This window comes from Gavia stellata, chromosome Z (genome assembly GCF_030936135.1).
Source record: "Gavia stellata isolate bGavSte3 chromosome Z, bGavSte3.hap2, whole genome shotgun sequence".
In the NCBI taxonomy this organism is placed as follows: domain Eukaryota; kingdom Metazoa; phylum Chordata; class Aves; order Gaviiformes; family Gaviidae; genus Gavia; species Gavia stellata.
The window spans coordinates 72,288,418-72,311,700 of NC_082637.1; the positions used below are offsets into that span (position 1 = coordinate 72,288,418).

General features: G+C 40.9%; 1 protein-coding gene across 1 annotated transcript in view; it reads left to right on the top strand.

The window, feature by feature from the left end:
• MTAP (methylthioadenosine phosphorylase) overlaps positions 1 to 19,671 on the top strand; it is a 33,070-nt gene extending 13,399 nt beyond the window's left edge. The window contains exons 4-8 of the mRNA XM_059834037.1: positions 566 to 733; positions 8,691 to 8,793; positions 12,457 to 12,696; positions 13,217 to 13,339; positions 18,766 to 19,671. Of these exons, the coding sequence (XP_059690020.1) occupies positions 566 to 733; positions 8,691 to 8,793; positions 12,457 to 12,696; positions 13,217 to 13,339; positions 18,766 to 18,804 (673 nt within the window). The 3' untranslated portion in view covers positions 18,805 to 19,671. The remainder of the gene's footprint in view (positions 1 to 565; positions 734 to 8,690; positions 8,794 to 12,456; positions 12,697 to 13,216; positions 13,340 to 18,765) is intronic.
• The last annotated feature ends 3,612 nt before the right edge of the window (positions 19,672 to 23,283 follow it).

Consider the following 23,283-nt stretch of genomic DNA (forward strand, 5'->3'; position numbering starts at 1 on the left):
CAGTGTGAAGTCATTCTTCTAATTTATGAAAGCTGTCAGATCATTTTAAGAGCAAAGAGAAAAATGTGATGCTTCTACTGGGGTTTTTTTGGGAAGGTGACAGATTAAAACAGTGTGTTCTTTCTGTTTTTAATTTTCTGTGATATGCTGCTCTTTTCTGGGTGGGAGAATGCAAACAGCACTTCTGAGCAGAAAATTTGTAGAGGTGTATATAAATCTTACAGATCTGTTGTAGTGTATGGAGGATTTAATTTGCTGCGTCTGGGTTTTCAGAATCTATGGAACTGACTTACAAAATTCAGAGAAGAATGCTTTCTGTATTCTTGAAGCTGCTAAAGTATATTTAGATTGTATTTTCAAGATTCTTTTCATTACTGTCTTGAACTCTCTCAAATACTGAGAGAACCTTAATAGGAAAACAAGCTACACTGGAAGTAGCTGAAATGATCAGTTCCACTTCCAATGTTGTTAGGGAAATTACATTTCCTGGTATTCTCTTTATCTCGGAGAAGGAAGGCAATTTCAGTCTGATTTATTTACTGTCTTGCAACACGTATCTTTGCAGACATGGAAGGCATCATACAGTTATGCCATCGAATGTCAATTACCGTGCCAATATCTGGGCATTAAAAGAAGAAAATTGTTCTCATGTATTAGTGACTACTGCCTGTGGTTCATTACAAGAGAAAATACAACCTGGTGATCTTGTCATAATTGACCAGTTCATTGACAGGTGAGTAACATTTGATTTTAATTGTGTTTTTAGTTTTGGGGGAGAAAAAAGGGGACAGTTGGGGTTAAACCATATAAAAACATGTTAATATTAAATTAAGGTTTTGTGGAATGAGGTGATAGCCTCGATTCTTATAGCAAAAAGTGAAATTCATACAAGTCGTGATAGGAAACAAGAATGAGATTACAAGAAGTTCAGCTCTAAGAGACATAAAAGAAATACCAGGCTTTGAAGCATGGCCCCGAATGAACTGAAGTATAGCTCCTTGGGAAGAGTCTTCTGAAGAGAAGAGATCTCCTATTCTCAGATGTGGGGGAGGAATGTGGATAAGAGCTGTTCTAAGTTTTAAGAAGAATCTGAAATGAGATGGAGAGGTGCTAGAAAGCATAGTAGGAGCCAGGCAGGAGAATATATGCAATAATAATGAGGCTCTACTGAAAAGAGATCAAATGCAACACAGTGGGAAAAGGAGAGATGCTAATATTTTTTATTTGCTAAGGATCATAAGGAAGTAAAATTTTTTCAAAGTCTGTGTACTCCAGTCAGTCCTCCCCTCCTTGATTATCTGATGTTTAGAAAAATTCAAGCAAACGGGAAGGGAGGAGCTACATTTAAAGATCACCAACTACACCAAATATTTCAAAAATATAGATACACATTTTAAGAGGTAAATTTATTATTAGTACTTACAGGTGTATTGTATCTGGAGGTCTTATTGGTATTCCACCCAATTTTAAGTTTGGAATGGTTTTATGCAGCTTCTTTGTGCTTTTGTGAGGCTGCTGGCAATATTTCATTGCCAACTGAACATGTATACCTAGGTTTGTTCTCTGCAGTGCAGTGCCATTCAAGTTTTGACTTACATTTTTTTTGTGCGTGTAGCTGAAATGATTTTTCTTATAAGAGAGTACATTTTAAAAACAGTATTATCTAAATGACTAAGAACCCTGCAGGAGCAAGCACCATATAAACTGCTTCCTGTTATACTACAGTTGATTTATAGGTGGAGAGCAGCTGTATTGCTGACAATGGCTTTTTTTTTCTTTTTTTCAAGTCTAAAAGTATTAAGCTAATAACTTTGTATATTCAGATTAAATCATAATCATCCTTATTCTGCCAGTAGTACTGGGACTGAGTAATTTTAGTATTGATATTGATTTATGTAGGAAAGATAATAAAACATACTTGGGTACTCAGTTTGGATGACTGCGAGTAAAGCACCAGTTATTTTGACAGCATTATCATCTAGCAGACTCCTAGGTGGGTGCGGGGAGCCTAACTGTGCTAGGCTATGAATTGCATGCATAGTAAGAAGTGGCCTCTGGCCCAGAGAGCCTGAAGTTTTAAACAAGAAACAGTTGGAATGATTGCGGAGTTATCTGCTATGGGTGAGGGCTGGAAGTACGGAGAAACTAACTCTTGCAGAGGTCAGGCAGAAAGACATTAACAGAGCCAGGAAATGAACCCAGATACGAAATCTGAGACCATCTTTCATCCAAAATGTCATTGTCAAAAGCAACAATTCAGTCTGAAGCTAGCTAATCTCCCACAGCTTTAAATTTCCCAGCGTTTGCCAGTCTGCATCATAACTTCTGAGCTGGAAAGGAAATAACCAGCTTGTTTAAGTTTGCGTTTTAAGAACATGTCCCTTTCAAGAAGACGAAAAAAAATAGTGTGGAACAAATCAGTATATTTATCTGATGTGAAGATGAGTGAAAGGACAGGTATCATTTACATTGCAGCAAAGAAGGCAAGTAGTATCTTGGGCTGCATTACTAGGGGTGTTGCCAGCAGGTCGAGGGAGGTGATCCTTCTTCCCCTCTACTCAGCACTGGTGAGGCCACACCTGGAGTACTGTGTCAAGTGCTGTGCACCCCAATGCAAGAGGGATGTGGACATACTGGAGAGAGTCCCACAAAGGGCTATGAAAATGCTGAAGGGACTGGAGCATCTCTGCTATGAGGAAAGGGTGAGAGAGCTGGGTCTGTTCAGCATGGAGGAGAGCAGTCTCGGGGGGGAACTGATGAATGTGTATCAATATCTGATGGGGGGAGTGCAAAGAAGATGGAATCCAGGTCTTATCAGTGGTGCCCAGAGACAGGAGAAGAGTCAATGGGCACAAACTGAAACACAGGAAGTTCCTTCTGAACATCAGGAAACACTTTTTCAGTGTGAGGGTGACCAAGCACTGGCATAGGTTGCCCAGAGAGGTGGTAGAGTCTCCCTGTTCAGAGATACTCAAAAACTGCCTGGACATGGTCCTGGGCAACCAGTTCTAGGTGGCCCTACTTGATCAGGGGGTTGGACCAGATGACCTCCAGAGGTCCCTTCTAACCTCAACCATTCTGTGATCTGTGTCTTCATGTAGAGCTTATTCAGATGGTCACCAGTAGTAATGGAATAGCCCATATATGAGCAGTGTTTCATTTGGGCAAATGTATTGGGTTTGCGTGGCAAGGTTTTGGTAGCGGGGGGGCTGCAGGGGTGGCTTCTGTGAGAAGCTGCTAGAAGCTTCCCCCATGCTCGACAGAGCTAATGCCAGCTGGCTCCAAGACAGATGCACCACTGGCCAAGGCCAAGCCCATCAGCAATGGTGGTGGAGCCTCTGTGATAACATGTTTAAGAAGGGGGAAAAACAACTGGGCAACGGCAGCTGGAGAAGAGAGGAGTGAGAACATGTGAGAGAAACAACTCTGCAGATGCCAAGGTCAGTGAAGAAGGAGGGGGAGGAGGTGCTCCAGGAGCTGGAGCAGAGATTCGCCTGGACCACGGTGAGGCAGGCTGTCCCCCTGCAGCCCATGAAGATCCCCGGTGAAGCAGATATCCACCTGCAGCCCATGGAGGACCCCACACCAGAGCAAGTGGATGCCCAAAGGAGGCTGTGACCTCGTGGGTAGCGTGTGCTGGAGCGGGCTTCTGGCAGGACCTGTGGACCCATGGAGAGAGGGGACCCATGCTGGAGCAGTCTGTTCCTGAAGGACTGCACCCCATCAAAGGGACCCACGCTGGAGCAGTTTGTGAAGAGTTGCAGCCCGTGGGAAGGACTCAGATTGGAGAAGTTCGTGGAGAACTGTCTCCTGTGGGAGGCACCCCATGCTGGAGCAGGGGAAGAGTGTGAGGAATCCTCCCTCTGAGGAAGGAGGAGCAGCAGAAACGTGATGAACTGACCTCAACCCCCATTCCCCCTCCCCCTGTGCCACTCAGGGGGAGGAGGTGGAGAAAATCAGGAGTGAAGTTGAGACCAGGAAGAAGGGAAGGGTGGGGGATATTTCTCATTACCCTACTCTGATTTGATTGGTAATAAATTAAATTAATTTTGCCCACGTCGAGTCTGTTTTCCCCATGACAATAGTTGCTGAGTGATCTCTCCCTGTCCTTACCTCAACCCATGAGCCTTTCATTGTATTTTCTCTCCCCTGTCCAGCTGAGGAGGAGGAGTGATAGAGCAGCTTTGGTGGGCACCTGGCGTCCAGCCAGGGTCAACCCACCACAGCAAGTAAGTTTTCATTTCGATGTAGAAGAATGGGAACTTGTGGGGACTTGTTTCATGGCTTCCGGAAACCAAGAAGCTTCTCAGAAAAGCACATGAGAATGTTTCAGTGTGGAAAACAATATGTAAAACAAATTTTAAAATCGTGACTAGCTTGCCCTTCAGAAAACTGACAAGTTGTAATAGTCTGTTTCATTTGACAGTTTGATTTCTGTGGTAAGTCTGTTTCCCTGATGGTTTTTGCCAGTGGGTGTTAGACTGCTGGTTCTTTAGAGGTAGGGTCTGCATTTTTGCCTTTCACAGTGGTGTATCATCTGTAAGAGTGATTGCATTATGTATCATAAATCATTATGAAAACAGTACTGCTGACGGGAAGATACTTTCATGTGATAAAATAGAATAATTGTCCACCGAAGTCTGAAAAGATGCAATTTTTCTGAAACACCTTCTAATGATAGATCAGGGTCCTGCAAACAAACTGTGTCAGCAGTCTTGGAAAGAAGGTACTGGTTAAAGCTGCAGAAACAGTTGATTATTTTTGTGGAAAGGTACACTGGCTTCTATATAGTGATTAACCCATGCCAGGCACTGCACAGGAAAGAGACTTGGGTCTAGATGGGAAGGATTTACTCAAGCTGCCATTAAAATCAGTGCCTTCTAGATGTCCAGGTACCTTTTAGTATCTGGGCTCTAGTTCTCAATAAGGAGCACATCATGGCTCTCCTTTCAGATATGAAGCAAGAAGAAGGAATAGTGAATGGGAATGGGAGAAGACGTAGAATTGAGCAGAAAGCTGTAGGCAGCAGTTGTAATGTGCTTCCCTTGGGCATTCACACTATAGCATTAATGACAGGATCTCAATATGGAGTTGTGTAGGACTTCTGCCTAGTTTCGGGCATACGTTTGACTTGTAGTGGGAAACACTGAATAGGTGTAATTAGAACTATATAGCATTTCCAGACTTCTGAGAGCTTAATTCTGTAGATCATTAGCACTCCTAGTAAGTGTTTGATTTCATATATAGAGTCTGTATTTTCTTCATGCTTATCTATTTGTGTGTGTGTTTAAACAATAAAAGATACATTTTGTTAAGTAAGTACTAAAATATTTACATGGTGTTCTCCCTACTTCCACATCCAAAAGTAACCACAGGTACTATTATGGGCTACAACATTTGTTCTCTTCTTTGAAACAAGTGACAAAAAAAAATCTGGAAGAATTTTTTTTTATGCCTTTGTCTTCTGTTAGTTTATTACAGCGCTGTTAGTCACCTGGCTGGATCAGACTGATTAGGGGCTTTTTAATACTTTCTGTTTGGTTTGCTGCTGATGTTTGCTAGGAAAAGAAGAGTAAGAAGGTAACTGCTTGCTTGGATGACTCAGTTCAATCAGGAAGGTGCAGAAAATAGCTTCATAAAGAAATTCTGTAACAGCTGCCAACTTTATTGTTTGAATTCTTTGTGTCACATGCACCGCTACAATTATTACAGTATTGTTATACTCTAAAATTTTTAATGGGAGAATTTTCTTTCAGTGTCCCTTGAAGTGGCAAAGCATGCTGAGACTGCTTTTTATGCAGCAGATACCAGTGTGAATTTTAATTTTGTTCTTTAATTACTAACAGCTTATTGATAATTCAACATTACTGGAAGAAAGGGGAAGGTGATAATGCAAGTGATAGAGGACTGTTTGTCACAGATGGAAATGATTGGTTTGTTCACTCTTATTTGAGTTGGATTTTGCTTCCTAGCATCAGTCATAGTCAGCATTGCCAGAACATCTTGTGTTACTGTGATAAAATCAAAATGAAGGAGCGAAAGCCACCTTACTGACTGATGAAAAGTGTGGCTATTGCTGCAGAGTGTGGAATACAAACTCTGGGCACACTTCAAAATTGCCGTACATGCAGATTCGAATTTGAAAAAGCGGTAAGGGCAAGGCAGGCACAGCAAAACTATGCAACAGTGCAAGGGTTTGCTTGCACTAGGAGTACCACTGTCTCCTTGAGCTTGATACACAAGCGGTTATGCATAAAAACAAACATGCCCCTTTTCCAGGGAAAGAATTCCCTTTTATCCTGTACCACAGTCCACTGTTTGGTACAGAGGCAGCATGAAGGTCTGGTGGGGATTCTCCGTAGACCCCTACAGAGGTCAGACAGCCAGCAGGAGCTACGCAGCCCCAGCTCGCAGCCCCAGCTCTTAGCTGGTTGCTTGCAGTTATCAATCCAATGCTTTCAGGTGCTGCTTCTAATCTTCCCCACTGGGGGCATCTCTGTACTTTCTGTATTTGTGTTACAAATAGTGTGGCTGGTTTCTAGGCAGGCACTTGGTGACTTCTTCCTGCTTTAATGTAAACAATCAGGCAATTGTATAACATTCAGTCGTGCCCTGTTGTTAAGCAGGCTTTCCTCGCGATGGAGAGCATCGGTACTTCTCCACAATTAAAACTGTGAGATCTGAGGAGCAGATTGTCTTTGAAGAGTGGCTGTTGAGTTCCTTATTTCTTGTTTCCTGCTGGCTCCCTAAGGAGTCACTCAGGGTACTTAGGGAAGGTCTTGAAACCCCTGTAATGAGCAGCAAACCTTAGGCAGATACTGTTGTTTGCTCTCTGGCTCTTGGTCTCTGTGAGAGTAAGGCAAGGAAAGCATCTGTGATTCCATAACCTTCATTCTCTCCGCAAGGGATACAGAGAAACGGTATTGCAGTGAAAATTATGTGCTGCTGCCCTGTGCCTTGCAGGCAGGTGAGTGGGACAGATCAGGATGGCCAAACGCCTGACTTGAGTAGCAGGGCTACAGAAGGGAGGAAAGGCTAAAAGGCATTCCTCTGAGCCAGCCATTACTTCACAGATAGCAAGAATCAGAGATTGGTTCAAATCTGCCTTTATTCTCACCCTAAGGCTAGCAATGCACAGACACATCAGCTGGCCCCATATCAAATGACCGTGGCCTTTGCAGATTTGCAGCCTTCCATGCAGAAGAGAAATTGTTGCACTGAGTGCAAACACATGTGGTCCATTGCTCAGAGCAGTCACAGGTCTTACCGTTTTTACTTATTCCCATGCAGTTTTTATGTATGGTGCTAAACATAGTGGGTTTTCTTTATTAGGTTCTCTCCAAAGAGCATAGCGTATCTGAAAGTCAGCGATTAATATTTCTACATATGTGATCTTTCCTCAGGGCTTTTCTGAGTGAAAAGGCCTGACTAACAACATCTGAAATACTATAATGCAGGAAATGGATTATGACTTTTCCCATTTCCTCCAATTCTAAATAATTCATTAGCAGACACTGAAAAAAACTATGTAAAATCAGATATATGCTATTTGCAGCTCTTCATTATCCCATCAAGGAAAAGTTAATCGTAGTGTTTCAACCGATTTTAACAGCAGTATCCCATTTTGCATATGTTCTTAATTTGCTGATCTCTTTTCCTATTTTATAATCTCATCCTTAAGGCTACCCTATTGTGTTTTGTTTTGGTTTTCAAGTCTTCTCTAATATGTAACTTGTATTTAAAACCTTCTTTTAAATATTTGCTCGTGACTTGGGTGGGGAACTGTTGTGAGCAGTATTACCAGCAGAGATTTTGTATTTTAAGTGTGGATTGAACTTGGCTGTTGTCTTACTTTTCTCCTATAAAGTATAATATGTGACATACTGGGGGGAAGAAGGGAATGTCTGAAATTTTGTTCCTGAGGGTTTTCACCACCCAGTTGGCTGAATTAACTTGAGGCAGTGCATTTGAAGGTAAAGTGATAGCAGGTAACAGTTCCAGTAGTTGTCAAAGCGGCGTGCTGGATAATAATTTCTGCAGCATGTTTGACCATTTCCATGCAAGGAAACAGTTTCTCAATTGAAAGAAGGGAGAAAAAGCATTCTTCTACTTGGAAGCTGCCAATGCATGTGCGTAATGTTTCTCAGAAAATGAAGACATCCTGTTCCAGGTTTTTTCTGGTTGAATTCACACCTCTTCTGTTCAGGAAGCTGTTCCTATGCATTCCTACATTGAAAGGGTGGGAATTTAATGATATGAACAAGCTCTATTTTGACTAGCTTTGTGGTAATTCAGACTGGATTCTTTCCCTTCCTTAAAGCTTACTGTGCTCTTTTTTCTGAGATTACTTGCCTGGCTGTTAAATTCAGCTGATTTCTTTTGGGTAGAATCACAGCATAATGTGGCTGTTTGTGTCATTTTGGAACAAATCAGCATTTCAGCATCTTGTTAACAATAGATTTTCTCTAATTAATTGACAAAGCAGTACTAGAGTAACAGTTTTATACTCTTGAGCTCAATTCTGAAAGGTTTGTATAGAGGCAAAACAGGATTAATGGTGGTCATTAATATCATACTGATATTTTTGGTCCCTCCCAGGAATGCTATGTTTTTGGATTTGTTTGAATTTCTTGCTTTCTTTTATGTTTTATCCCTGTTCTTCTCTCTGAGCATGTTTTCTGCTTTTCTAGGACAACTAAGAGACATTGTACTTTATACGATGGGCAGCATTCCACTCTTTCAGGAGTATGTCATATTCCAATGGCAGAGCCGTTCTGCACCAAAACCAGAGAGGTTAGTGAATTTTGTAATAGTATTTAGCAATGTTATTTTTGTGGCATTTATTCATGATATAGTAGTGTAATTTCCCAACATTGGACACTTTTAAGATTCAGCTGGACAGGGTGCTGGCCCATCTTGTATAGACTATGCTTTTGCCAAGAAAGGTTGGACCAGATGATCCTTAAGGTCCCTTCTAACCTGGTATTCTATGATTCTATGAATTATGCATTCTTAGAATACAGAGGCAATCTGCAATTCTTCCTTCCTGTTTCTCAGATATGTCATGGTATTAAGGAAAAATGTAACATTTGGAAGTCATGGGAAGTAAAAGATCTTGTGTCCATAGGAGCTGTCTTCCTAAGGGTGGTATGCAGAAGATGTCAGTTGGCAACCTAGCTTTCCCTGGGGTCTTAATAACAAGACAAAAGACCTTTATTTATCAGGTAACAAGCCAATAGAGCAACAAAATGGACAAAGCAGGAAAATGGAATTAGTAATTAGTTCCTTTTTGTTCTGAATAAAACTACAGTTACGGTAGAGGCACTTTACACACTTAATACAAAGAATTAAATAAATAGTACTACAATATTCACAGAAATTACAATATTGCATTCGAGCTTTTGTGCGTTTTAGCAGTGGGTGGTGGTGGAGAGTCAAGGCTTAGTTAAACTTAGAAACAAGCCAAATTACAGTAGCCTTTTAGCTGTTGCTCTTAGTTTTGCCACTTCAACATTTTCAACCTTCAAAAACACTTAGACTAAGCAGTGTGAAACACTGCTCTGTTTTTCAACACCTTTATAAGCTTCTGGGAGGAGTGTATCTCTGATTAAATATGCCGGCTTAGCTTATTCTTAGAACTGAGGAAAAGGGAAGGTGAAGATTGAACTGTGCATTTTGTGCTGTTGTGGAATGCTCTGATCAGAAGCTTCAAGGAGGTACATTCTCCAGGGGCACAGGAATGCTTACAGAATCAGTCATATCCATCTAAGGGGCTTCCTCTCTCTGCAGTCAGTTACTACACTGAGTGGGACAAAGCTGAATTGTGAAGCAGGTAGCCCAATCTGTACCCAGAGCATGTAGAAATATTTGTACTACTGAGCTGTTCTGCTCCTGACACCAATTCACTTCAGTGTCATTAAAGGCGATTTTTGTTAATTGGCCAGACACAGTGTGGTTTCGAGATACCCACCAGCAGGTCCACAGCACTATTAATAGAACAATGCTTCAGTGCACTGGGAGTCAAGGTGTTTTGCAATGAAGTAAAGACATTTTAAATCTCCTGAGGAAACAAACCACTACATATTATACATGTGCATGCTTTTGCCCTTCTTCCATTGAGCAGCAAACTACGCAAAATACTTTGCATTTTTCATGCAACAAGAGCCTAGCACATGCTCTTACCAAAGATTAGTTGGCATATAGTTGCTTACTGACTTTGAGCATGATGTCATGTCACAACAGATACAAGGACTTTATTGAGAGTTAACTGTACACTTTCTGAAATTGATTAAAAACAGTGTTATTACTTAAGTGTTTTGCAGTACTTCACACTGTGTCTCTTTCTCATTTTTTAAAAAAGGTAAGTAGATACGCATAAGCCATTTCCTGAGGTTGCAGGAAACATACACCAGGGCTAGTTTTCATTCAGTTGTTAAGTAGCTAGAGACAGTGTTCTTTGGGTATTACATTTTTTGAAAAGCCAACAGAGAAACGCTCCTTTTCAAACAGAGAAAAAACATTTAGGTACTTCCCAGTCTCACATGTGATCATTATCTCATTAGCTTATGCATTCTAATCAGCCTGACAGATGTTTTAAAGAACATGTGGTTTTGGGCTTTTAGTGAGGCTGAAAAGGGATACTTTCACTTCATTTGAAAATACCAGATAAAAGTGACTTTTTTTCCTGGAACTATCCCTGAAAAGTGTTGGGATCATTTCAGCCCAGTTTATCCTAATTCAGGGGAATTTCATAGATAAAGGCAATAATAATAAAGCCACAACTGTTAATGGAATAGACTAATTAAGGAATTTGGCATGAAAACATCTGAAAACTTTATATTAAATTGCATTTGTGCAAATACATGAAAATACTCGGTTTTATTTGGTTTATGCACTGTAAGTTAAATGAGAATCTGAAAGGAGTTTATCTTTTCTCTGACATCAGACTTTTGAACAATGAATGGTTCCTTGGTTTTTACTGCTTTCAGGAACTGGGGCTCACTGCAACATCTTATAGGAAGTAAAGTTGGAACTTTGTAAAGAGTTTCAGGGAAATACTGCTCAACTGTGGTTTAAGTCAAATGACAGTTGACGTTGTCTATTGATTTATTAGCCATGTGTAATTAACTGGCAATCGGTGAATCATATATTCAGAATGAATATCAGCAATAAACCACAATATTAGGTATGATTAATACTAGATTAACCTACAGAATGTTAATAAACACCTATGAATTTCTAAGTGTCCTTCTGTGGCTAATCCCCAGAAGCTCTGCTTTACCCCTGAATGCATATTCACGTATCTGTGTGCACATTCCCCAGCACATGTGTGTTACAGGCACACCCACCCTCTTCTGGGAGTGCAGGTTTACCTATTTATACACATCTGCAGTGGGAGATCTGGGTACTCCAGCTTTATGTGAACTTGTGCTGCTTCACACCAGCCACTGATACATATGCCAGCGAGGAGGCACCTGGCAAGGTCACATAGCACACTTGAGGTGTCACTGCTTGTTGCACCCATGTATGGCGGGTTGACCAACCAGCTGGAGTGCAGGCTTCTCGTGGCGTTTTGCAGGGAGGCTGCTTCACCTGGCCTGTGTGAAGGTCATGGTGCTGACAAGGCAGCTTCTAGTGGTGTCAGACTAGGTTTTTACTGCTGCTGTGTTATGAAGGTCTCTCCTGTCCTGTCACAATTTTGCATGCATTTTTTACTTCTTTTCAGACTTTTCTGTTGATGGTCATTTTAAACCGATGTTGCCATAGTTACTTTCCCCTTCCTACTCAGGATCGTTACAGGTGTCCCATTTGCACATGCTGGTACACTCTTACTCCTACTGTACCAACTGGTGTTACCCAGGCCATTTACCAAGAGAGAAAGTCATGATCATTCCGCCATATACAAGGTCCTAGCTGGAACTGTAAAGACTAATGTGAAGTACACGGTATATGTAAAGTGTACAGCTCAGTCACTGGCTTGGGAAAATGTGGTAATAATTTCTCTACAGTTTCCCGGGGTACTCTTTGAAGTATATGCTTGTAAAGTTTTGCTTTCAAAAAGTAAATTTCCTATTACTGTTCTCACCAGCTCTACTCCAGCATGTGGTGATGTAGTGCTCAGTGGAGCGTTTTCACCACTCTGTTCTCAATGTAAGCACAACTTAAATATCATGCAAAAATTTTCGGTTTTCCAATCTTCTTGGTCTGCATTAAAAAGAGTAATCCAACTGATACTAACAAAATCAGGTAAGTTCAAGATCATTCCTGTTAGTAGGACTATTCAGTTTTCTTGCAGGATGAAACTGAAACTGATCCTTGGTTTTGGACAGCTGTAGCCATATGAAGTTTCACTGTTTTGTATAAAGCTGATTTCTTTTCTGTGTAAGTTTTTTGGTGGGATGCAAAAGCAATGTACCAGGGGAATTATTCCTTTTCCGATATTGGCATGTTTTGCAGGTTCTTATTGAGACTGCCAAGAAGCTTGGGCTCCAGTGTCATTCCAAGGGGACAGTGATCACAATTGAAGGCCCACGTTTCAGTTCTCGAGCAGAAAGCTTGATGTTTCGCAGCTGGGGAGCTGATGTTATCAACATGACCACAGTGCCTGAAGTGATTCTTGCGAAAGAAGCTGGAATGAGTTATGCTAGTATTGCCATGGCAACAGATTACGACTGCTGGAAGGAACATGAAGAAGCAGTGAGTGAAACTTTTTTTTCCTCTGGGTCTTGTCCTGAGGGATCTGGATGAGAACCTGTAGGTTTTGATAAGAGATCACATACTGAGCTAAATCAGTATCACTGAGTTATTCTGGATGAACGATTGTGAAAGTAAGAACAGAATAAATTGTTGCTACCTCATTCATTTTCCTATAGCTGCCTCACTGCTAGCAAACCTTTTGTCTCCTCTTGTCTGAATCAGGGGGTCTGTGTGTATGAACCTCGTGAGCTCTGTGTATGAGCTTGTCTTCCCATAATTTGTCTGGTGTTTTTTCTTTTGCAGCTCTGTGCAAAGTGATGTATCTGCTTTAGTTCTCGTGTGAAATAGAATCAGACATACACCCACAGAGAAAGGAAGTTTTTACTGGCTAAAAGGATTATGACATTTTAAGGCTTCACCTTTTCACTTAGAGATGTATGAGTTAAACAAATTTATTTGGGAATTTAAAACGTGTGCCATCAAAATTGAGAGACACCACTCAGTTTTATTGTATTTCTAGGTTTCAGTGGATAAAGTTTTAAAGACGCTGAAAGGGAATGCGAATAAGGCTACTAGCATACTCCTTACTGCTATACCTCAGATAGGTTCCATGGAATGGACTGACACCCTGCACACCCTGAAAGTAAGTACACACATGAGGTTGGTTAGTACTGGGGACAGTGTATGCATATGTACACATAATATAGGTGTATGTTCCAACATGTTTCTGCTTAAATCAAAATTTCTTAGCGTACATGCTTCAACAAAACAAATCCATTCAAGATGGGCAAACAAATTCATTAAGATTCTCACAAGCTTTATTGCAAAGATCTTGCTTCAGTTTTACAAGAAGTGTTTCAAAAGGTGAAAATTTAAAGACATCCATATATGGTTGATGAAGTGTTACCCTTCATAGCACAGGTAAGATACAAATCTATGTGAGTATGCAAATGAAAAACCTGTACCTCTGCTCAGCTTTAGCTTAGATCTTAGAACAATGGAAAGTCAAGTGGAGAAGGCTGAACCAAACCAAAAACATTGTGTTCTCTTTAATATGTAGAAGGAGAGGAGTCTGTTACAAGATATGGGTAATAACCAGTTTGAAATTACTACAACTGTGTACTCCCACAGGTTTCAAATCCACAGTGCATGGAAAAAAAAATGGAAAGGAAAGACGTTTCAAAATATATTGGTGAGGGAGTTCTGAGGCAGAATTTTTCTTAGGCAAGAGTTTGCTTTCATGTTTTACATCATCTCTTATTTCACGCTTGAGATTTGTTTCTGGCTATAGCACAGAGGGAAAGAACAATGCTAAAATAGTTTGGATGTCTATCCAACTTCTTGACAAGCTTTTTGTGACAACTAGCCACTTCTAAGAGTACAAGAGCGTGCAGCACGAGAACAACTGAGGATTATGTTGACATGGTGTGGGAGACAGGGAAAGAGAACTGGAATGTGAAAGATGGAGAGCAGACAGATCTCCATTAGTGGAACCAGCAGCAGTCTGAAAAGGAGGGAGCCTATTGAGGAAACTTCTGAGAGAGTCCAGTCTCTGATGACTCTCTCCTGTCTTAGGTTCTTTCTTTCTCTTTTCTGAAAATCACTGTGTTGACTGAAATTTGAATGGGTAAGAAAGACGAACACGACATAACTCATGTCTTCATATACCTGAAAATGTGTCCCTGAAATTCAGCTATCCACGGAACTGTATGTGCTGTAAAAATCTTCCATGTCTTCTGATTGGGATCAAATTTCCAGTTTCATTTACAATATGGTTCTCTTGTTAGTGACTGTAATCTCTAGTTTAGTCAGTGTCCTAAAGGGAAGATGTATTAAGCAAAATTCACCCCAGAGACTTTTAAGCATACTTGACCAGGTCAGGTTTGTGGAGGTCCAACCCAAATCCTTGAAATGAGTCTTTTGCTGATTCTTCACTAGGAAACCTACTTTTTATTAGGAGGCCTTGGATTATGTTTATGACTCTTCCTCACCTGGTTATCTGAAAGAGCTATTTTAATGTCCCCTCTGTACGTTTGTGAGAAGTAACTGACTTTTCCCTTTCCCCTTTGCAGTCTTTAGCAAGTTGTGTCGTGGATGGATAAGGGACACAGCAGAATCAATACTCCTTCTCCCCTCCAATCCACAGAAAACATTTTCAGAGGACTGGGCCACACTTTTTGTTTAATACAGATGCCTAGCTATTCAAAAAAACTAAGAGTTTGAACAAATAATCAAAAAAATGTGCTAGATATTCCTCAGCTACTTTGGTCATGCTGGCATGCAAGGAAACTTCCCAAGTATGTAATCCTGCTTAGGTACTAAGGGACCTGCCTCCAATTCTGGCAGGTGTACTTAAGTAAACAGCGTCCTGTTGCTTTCCCTTGCATGATTGTCTTGATTCTTCATCGGGAGTGAAAGAGCAGGTGACTGGAAAGAGCTGGCACTGAGTTCGCAAGATTCGCCTTTAATGAACCCTAACCCTTCTTTCAGTTCATTGTCAGCTGTTTAAAACACTGATGCAAGTGCTTCCTCCAGCTCAGTCCCTGAATTTGCTGAAAGAAGAAAATACGATGCACCAGCGGAAGGGTCATTCCATTCTAAGGTAGCTTCTTGCACTCTTTCTCTTAAGCATCTGCTACTGCCTGGTATCAGTAATGAATATTGAGATAGTTTCATCTGGGCTTGGCAATTCTTACGTGTTTATGCTCTTTGATGATAGTGGCTTGGTTTGAGTGATAATACACTGAGAAAGTGATTTGGTCTGAAGGCACTAGAAGAACTGGAAGCAGGAACTATGTGTTGGTAGTGGGGCTTGAGATTTTATGTCAGGAGAGTAGGAGCCACAATTGTTTCTGATTTAACACAACCAAGTACTCTGGAAAACTGACAGGAAAGTCTGAGGCTTTGGAGGCTTCCTCTGATTTTACTTAGGAAGGGCAGGAAAGGCTAAAAATCCTTCTGTTTGAGGCATTAAATAATGATAAAGTAGGTGAAGGATTGGTCCTAGGTTTCTGTGTTAGTGAATAAGGAGAGAGGTAATTATGCAATACAGCAAACAGATACATATGTATGTGCCTCTGTAGTGTAGTTGAACCATAAAGAGTTTTTAAAAACTGTTCTCTATGTAGCTGTGAAGTGTTCTTCTGTATATTTTACTTTGGGAATTTTGAAGGCCAAATGGTGGGGTTTTTTGAATTGGTCTTTTTTGGAGGCACCTTTTCCTAGAGCTTGAAGGCAACACCTCTTGCATGCCTTGTGGTAAGGAGTGCAGACAAGGGAGGAGCTGAGCAAGACTGCAGCTGGTACTCTGCGATCAGTGGCGACGTAAAGCCTTCCCAGCCTGTATCCAGGCCTCAGCTGGGCATCTGAAATGGGCATTTGCCGGTGTCTGTTTCTAGTGTTTTGGGGAAGCAAGTGAAACCGTAAAGCTCTACATGGACACAGCTTTTCCTTTCTGAGCTCTGTAATCTGGCTGTTACGACTGGAGGAGCTTCACCAGGCAGAAGAAAATATGCTGCCAGTCTCTTTGTCCAGCTGCGTTAATCTGTCTCCTCCCATGGAGGTATGCATCCCACCCACCCACGCGCATGTGGTGGTGTCACCTCCGAATCTCACAGTAGTCTTTAGGAAACCCTGGAGTGTTGAAGCAAAGATGTCCAAGGACTGTTTCTGCTAAAGGATAGGCTGCTTGCCTATGTGTCTCTTCATCCATGATATGCCAGTGAGTTTAAGTGTAGTTTGAAAGTTACTATTTTTTAACTGCCTGAGATGTCTTTACGCCAGTATTTCCTGGCTTTGTCGCTGTAAAAAGAGATCATTCTCCAGGCTCAGGTTACATGAGCTTGAAAAAAAAGTTTGGAGCAAACTTTTCTGCAGGCACAGCATCTTCCTACAGCCTGTCATTTTGAGGCATGGCCAGGGTACAAAGCCCTTACTCTTTCAGAAGAGGGTATGACAACTTTGTATTTATGTCACGGATCAGGAAAACAGATGATGCTATTGATCACAGTGGTGCAAGTGATTTCTGGCTGGTGTCAGGGAAATTTCTGGATAGGATGGGTCAGCCGTGGGTGATGTACAGCTGAATCTGCTGTTCACTGGGAAGAATTGTTTAGTGAGGTGATAATCACTGGCAGTTGTTGCTGTAATGCTCATGAAATAGTGGCATTCAGCATCCTGTGGGGAGCGAGGAAAGCAAGTAACAGAGTACAGATGCTGGAGTTCAAGTGAGCATACTGGGGTTTAACCAGTGGACTAGTAGGTATCACCTCATGGGAGGCAGTTCTGAAGGAGCAAGCAGCTCCAGAAAGCTAGCAGGTCTTTAAGGGCAGCATTCTCCAAGCACAGGAGTGATCCATAGAAAGACCAATCAGGAGACTGACTTGGCTGAACAGGAAAGAGAGCTCCAGTGTGAAAATGCAGCATTCAAGGGTTGGAAGCAGGGACAAGCTACAAAGAGGGAATCCAGAAGCAAGAGCAGGCATGTAGGGATGGTTTCAGGAAAACCAAAGCTTGCCTATAGTTGACACTTGGAAAGGGACATCAGAGGCAACAAGAACTTCAGCCACTGCATGGATATCAAAAGCTGATCAAGTAAAATGTGGGCTTGTTGCTGAATGAAGTAAACAAATTGGTGACAGCAGACAATTTCAAAAGGGAACCAATCTAGTATATTCTTATCTTTGGTAGGAAAAGCATTGGTGAGAGAGGAAAAACTGTCTTGTTGAAAAGAATTTTAACTCGTAACAACTGGGAATTGAGCTTTGTACCTTTATTACAGTAAGGTTGAACCACATGAGGATCGGGAGAGAATCCCCACGGGGATGGTAAGAGGAATGTTATGTTAGATATGATTTTTCTTACAGCATGGGTGTAAGAAAATCAGCTTGTGGTAAGGTGTCAGAGCTTCTGTGAATGCTCCTCACATAAACTTCTTGACCCTGTGAGGAGACCTGCTGATACTGCCTGCCTTTTTTGAACTTCTGTACTTGCCTGTGTGAAATTATATTTGTCAGAACTCTGACACAAGGAATAATGTTGTACTTTGATAAGGGAGCTGTGGTAAATGAATGCTGTGGGATAGTTTAGATTGGGTAAGGTATCTGTAGATGTGTTTCAGCATACTTCATCGTTGACATACTTGGACTTTAATATGTTTGGTAGCTAACAAGTTGAAGGGCATAAAAGTTAACATTTTTCAGTCATTTTTTCTAGTCTGTCACTGAAACTGACATTCATAATTTATGTATGTAAAGCTTTGGTCTTATAAATATTCTGGAGTAATTTTCTTAAAAAAATATCCCAATGAAATCAGTGAACGTATTTATGTGACTAGAGCAAATTGGCTTGGGTGAATAAGGTGGATGGGGAAATTCTTCAGTGCTTCACTTCAACTGTAGTTGCTTTGGTCTACATCATGTGGTTCTTGCAGGCTAAGGTCCTTTCAAAAGAGCTGAAACTGAAGTGTTTCCCAGGTCCTACCCTTGAATGTGGCTGATGTCAAAGTTGCCTGTCCCTGCATAACATGAGTGTTTCATTCAATCCCAATCAGTTCACCTTTAGAGAAAGTTTTCTGTTCTTGATAGCTATACTTCAAAATTGATGAAGAAACCTGTAGAAATGGCTTCTTTTTAAAGGAACTTCATTTTCAGAACATTCTGATTATATTTGTAAAGAGCTTTCTGTGAATGTGATGTGTGTAAGCCAGTATGCTAGCCTTAAAAACGAAAAGCAAGCTGCACAACTTTTCATTTGTAACCTGTGAGCCTAAAGTCCTTAATTCAGTGTTTCTGCAATGTGATTGTTGTTCTCAATACCTGTGGTTCTCAAGCCTATTACATAGGTTAAGAAGTTACAATGACAAGTCCTTGAACTGTTGTAGGGTATGCTCTCCCTGTATTTCTTTTAACTTTTGTGGTGTTGGAGGAAGTTGGAGATAAAATGCACATGCAAAGAGTTACACATCTTTGTAATCCAAACGGAAGCTATGTAGCCTGCCTTTATGTTGAAGAGTAATTCTGCTCTGCATTGGCAGAGGAGGCATTCATCTACTTTGATTTTGTATTTCAGACAACAGTGCAGTGTTCAGTCATCCTGCCAAAGCAGTAACAACCTGGATGGACCTTGAAATTTGGGTGCTCACAGGAAGGAGTGTTACCACTTTCGAATTCCCAGAGGTTACAGTATCTTCAAAAATTGTTACAAGCATAAAAGGATGGAGTAAATGTTGACCAATTATAATGTATAAGACAGCTTTTATAATCTTTATCATGCTTGATAGTGTATAAGATGGCTAAAGTTAGATTTTAAGTATTTTTTAAACTTGGAATAGCTTTACTGTCAAGCTGGATCAGACAGGGGCCAAAGAGAGAAGTCAGTAGTGAGTTAGCATCCTCTATTCAGCGATACCTTTTCGTTGATGGAGGAAAGGAAAGGCTAGGTAATACTCTGTTGCAGTCTCATCAAATAAGATCTAAGAAAGCAGATTCACAGATACGCTATTTGCTTTGCTATTTCTGCCTCCCATCTTTTCCTTTGACAAGGCAAATGGTTACGATTCGCTTCAGAAACACACCACACAAACTGAACAGACAACTTCAAAATAAAATTATACTATTTTTATACATTATCCATATTTTTTATTTCTGTCTTTTTTTTAAAAGCAGTATTTTTTGTTTGTGTGCTAGAAGACATGGTTTAATAATTGTGGTGGTTCTTTCACAGCAGCAGTTGTGTAATGAATGAATGTTCTTCTTAAAAAAAATCAGTCCTAAGCCAAATTTGTGCCTGAAGATGTACTTATGTGACTTACAGAACGGTACAGAAAAGTACTTTGCTGCCAGTGTCCTGAACACTGTGCTGGCATTTTGCTGCTGCATTGATCTCAACAACTGGTTTTAGTTTCTGTTTTAAGTGATGAATGTGCTTGACTGTTTTGAATGTATGCATTTCATTTTTTAATACAGTTTGACTTCAGTAAAATAATCTGCTGCTTCTTGTCTAGTAAATAAAGTAAATGAAACCTATGCTCTACAAACTGTGTGGAAATTGTTTTTTTTTTTAATTTACTTCTAGTCACTAGTGAGTGAATTTTGTTTGTCTGACAATGACTTTTACCATTCATGGAACAGGTTGATAGTAATACCTTGTAAAGACCTCTTTTTTATAGAAAGATCACTTTTTTAGAAAATACTGTCCTGCTTAGAACTTAAGGTTCGAAGTCCTTGAAACAGCAGGGATTGCTGAAACAGAAGTGGATCAGAATGCAATCCAAGCCAAACAAGGGGAAGATTGGAAACATGAAAGGTATGGATTCTCACAGTAATGCAAAAAAGAAAAAAAAAATCCAAAGGAAAAATAAAAAAAGCAGGTACATAAGCTTTTTAGCTTGCTAGTCTTGTTCAGTTAGACACTCAGTCTCCTGCTGTGAAAGCCTTTAAATTTGGACATATTGTCCCTAGCAAAAACAGTACAGGTGCTTCTCAGATACTGGGGAAAAGAGCTTAACCATCTTTCTGTATTTCTTGGTGGTTTTTTAAAGAACTTAAGCAGGAGCCAGAACTTGCAGCCTGACACTAAGAAGGCTACAGATCTAATATGCCTTTTACTACCTTTAGTATCTAGCCAAATCAGATGGCTGGCCTTAAAAATTGTTTTCATTGTTGTTATCTTTGCCCCCTAGGCAGTTTTAGTGAAATGGATTGGAGCCATAAAGTTCATATTTGGATCTTCTAAGAGAAAGTTGTTTCTGGGTTTCCATTTTCAGTCCCCCTTGGTGTTTTTTTTTACATTCCATAGTGGCATATAAAGGTAATTGTAGCGTTAGTTTTCTTGTTTTATATACTGAGTACTTAGTGTCACAGGACAGTATGGCACAGAGCAGGTCCATAGTTAGTGGTTTTTATTAGGCATTTCTGTTCTAAATTCTTCATATGCAAGGCTAGATGGTAACGCTAGGGAAGGATAAGGAATCGGCTGGATGGCCGTGTCCAAAGAATTATAGTCAATGTCCAAGCTCAATGTCCAAGTGGAAACCAATAACAAGTGGTGTCCCTCAAGGGTCTGTACTGGGACTAACACTATGTATTCACTTCATCAGTGACATATGATAGTGGGATTGAGTTTGTGGATGACACCAAGCTGAGTTGTGCAGCTGATTTGCTAGAGGGAAGGGATGCCATCCAGGGGAACCTGGACAAGCTTGAGAAGTGGGCCCATGTGAACCTCATGAGGTTCAACAAGGCCAAGTGCAAGCTCCTGCACCTGAGTCGCGGCAACCCCTGGAATCAATACACATTGGGGGATGAAGGCATTGAGAGAAGCCCTGAGGAGAAGGACTTGGGGGTACTGGTGGATGAAAAACTGGACATGAGCCAGCAATGTGTGCTCGCAGCCCAGAAAGCCAACCCTATCCTGGGCTGCATCAAAAGAAGTGTGGCCAGCAGGTCGAGGGAGGGGATTCTCCCGCTCTGCTCTGGTCAGACCTCACCTGGAGTACTGCATCCAGCTCTGGAGTCCTCAGTACAGGAAAGACATGGACCTGTTGGAGAGGATCCAGAGGAGAGCCACAAAAATGATCCTCCTATGAGGAGAGGCTGAGAGAGTTGGTGCTGTTCAGCCTGGAGAAGAGAAGGCTCTGGGGAGACCTTATTGCGGCCTTTCAATACTTAAAGGGGGCTTACAAGAAAGATGGGGACAGGCTTTTTAGTAGGGCCTGTAGCAATAGGACAAGGGGTAATTAATGGTTTTAAACTAAAAGAGGGTAGATTTAGACTAGGTATAAGGTAGAAATTTTTCAGCATGAGGGTGGTGAAACACTGGAACAGGTTGCCCAGAGAGGTGGTAGATGCCTCATCCCTGGAAACATTCAAGATCAGGCTGGACAGTGCTCTCAGCAACCTGATCTAGTTGAAGATGTTCCTGCTTATTGCAGTGGAGGTTGGACCTTTAAAGCTTCCTTCCAACCCAAACTATTCTATGATACCTATTTGCTCTGTCAACACAGGCTTGGTATCTGAAGGTGTCTTATGCAGAATTAATACAAAGTCAGTAACATGGTGGTAGTGTGTAGTGTGTTTTTGCAAAGTTTAGCATACATTTTATACTCTTTTTAATGTACTGGGAGATATTTATCCAGCAGACTACATGACAAAGATGGTAGCTGGCAAGAAAAGCATAGATAATGTTTAATTATATAAAGATAGGCCAAATAACCGGTTTTAATTGTCTTTCTAAACAGTCCTAAGAAAGGTATTGAATTTATTGTAAGAAGTACCGCAGGTATGATAGAGAACAAGAAGATACAAATTTAATGTACTGTGTTACTAAAACCGTTAGTAAACATTCTAGCAGAGGACAGTGGCTGTTCTTAGACTCAAAATGTCTCTGGTTTGACAAGAGTGAGACAATGACGTGCAGAGGACTTTATTGATGGAAATTACCTCTTTTCTGTTTTGACTGGGTCTCCATGACAATTTTATTTTTTACAACCATTATTCAGTCCACTTGCTGTGATAGATTTGGAGTGTCTTCTTCTGGTGCATTGTATTGACACTGCTCCTATATCGTAACATCAGAATCAGTGTTAACAAATACTAACTTGAGGTTCTTGGAAAATCCCATCTTGGCTTGCTAAAGGGCTTAGCGGCATACAGGATGCTAAATTGTTGCTGTTGCATAGTTTTTGAACATCTCAGGCTCCAAAATTAATGCCTCTAAAGGTTGACTGCTGTCATTGCTCCTCTTACAGAAACCTTGTGTCTTCTGTGTGTTAAACATAACCTGTTATACAGTTACTGCTACAGTTTTACACTGACCTCTCTTACACCAAATATTGTCCCTCACAAAAATTAACACAGCTTTCAGCAGGATCTTTCAGGAGCTGGCTGGTTTCTCTGTGTGTGTTTCCCAAACTGTTACATTTTAAAGCCTCGTTTAAACAGTGACTACTTCAACACAGGTACTTAAATAGTGAGTGCTGAAGCAAATGAAGCAGCTTCTCCGTGGGTAAATTGCATGTCTCATGCAAGATGGATTAGAACCGTGGAAAGCCTAGTAAAGTATTAGCTAATGAAATGTAACCTTACGGTTTTCAAGCCTACTTCTCATTCTCCAGTGGAATTGTCCTAAACAAACTCATTTGTATGGCTGGAATGCTTTCAAGGCTTTTGGGAGGAAGAGATCACCCCTAGAGCCAGCAGGAGCTGCTGAAGAACAGGTCAGTCTCATGTTCCTTTGCAGCATTTGCCTTGGGGAAATAGAGAAATGCAGCTGCAAAAGAGTGGGTATATTAGAAATAAATGCTGAAAGCCTAATTTTCTTCCCCATGTATACAGAGGGGAGACTGAATAGAAGTGAGTGATCGTAAATAGCACAGGTGCGCAAAGCAGGAGGCGTGCCAGTGTTGGCCAAGGACTTGGAAATACAGAATTGGTAGCCAACTGATTCTTTATAAAATTTACCACTGGGCTCCAAAGGAAAGGCCAGAGCTTGGAACTACATTAAATGTCTAGATCCACACAGATCACAAGCAGAATTGTCACTGCAGAGTAAGTTCAACATGCAAGTAACAAATGCAAGAAGAAGATA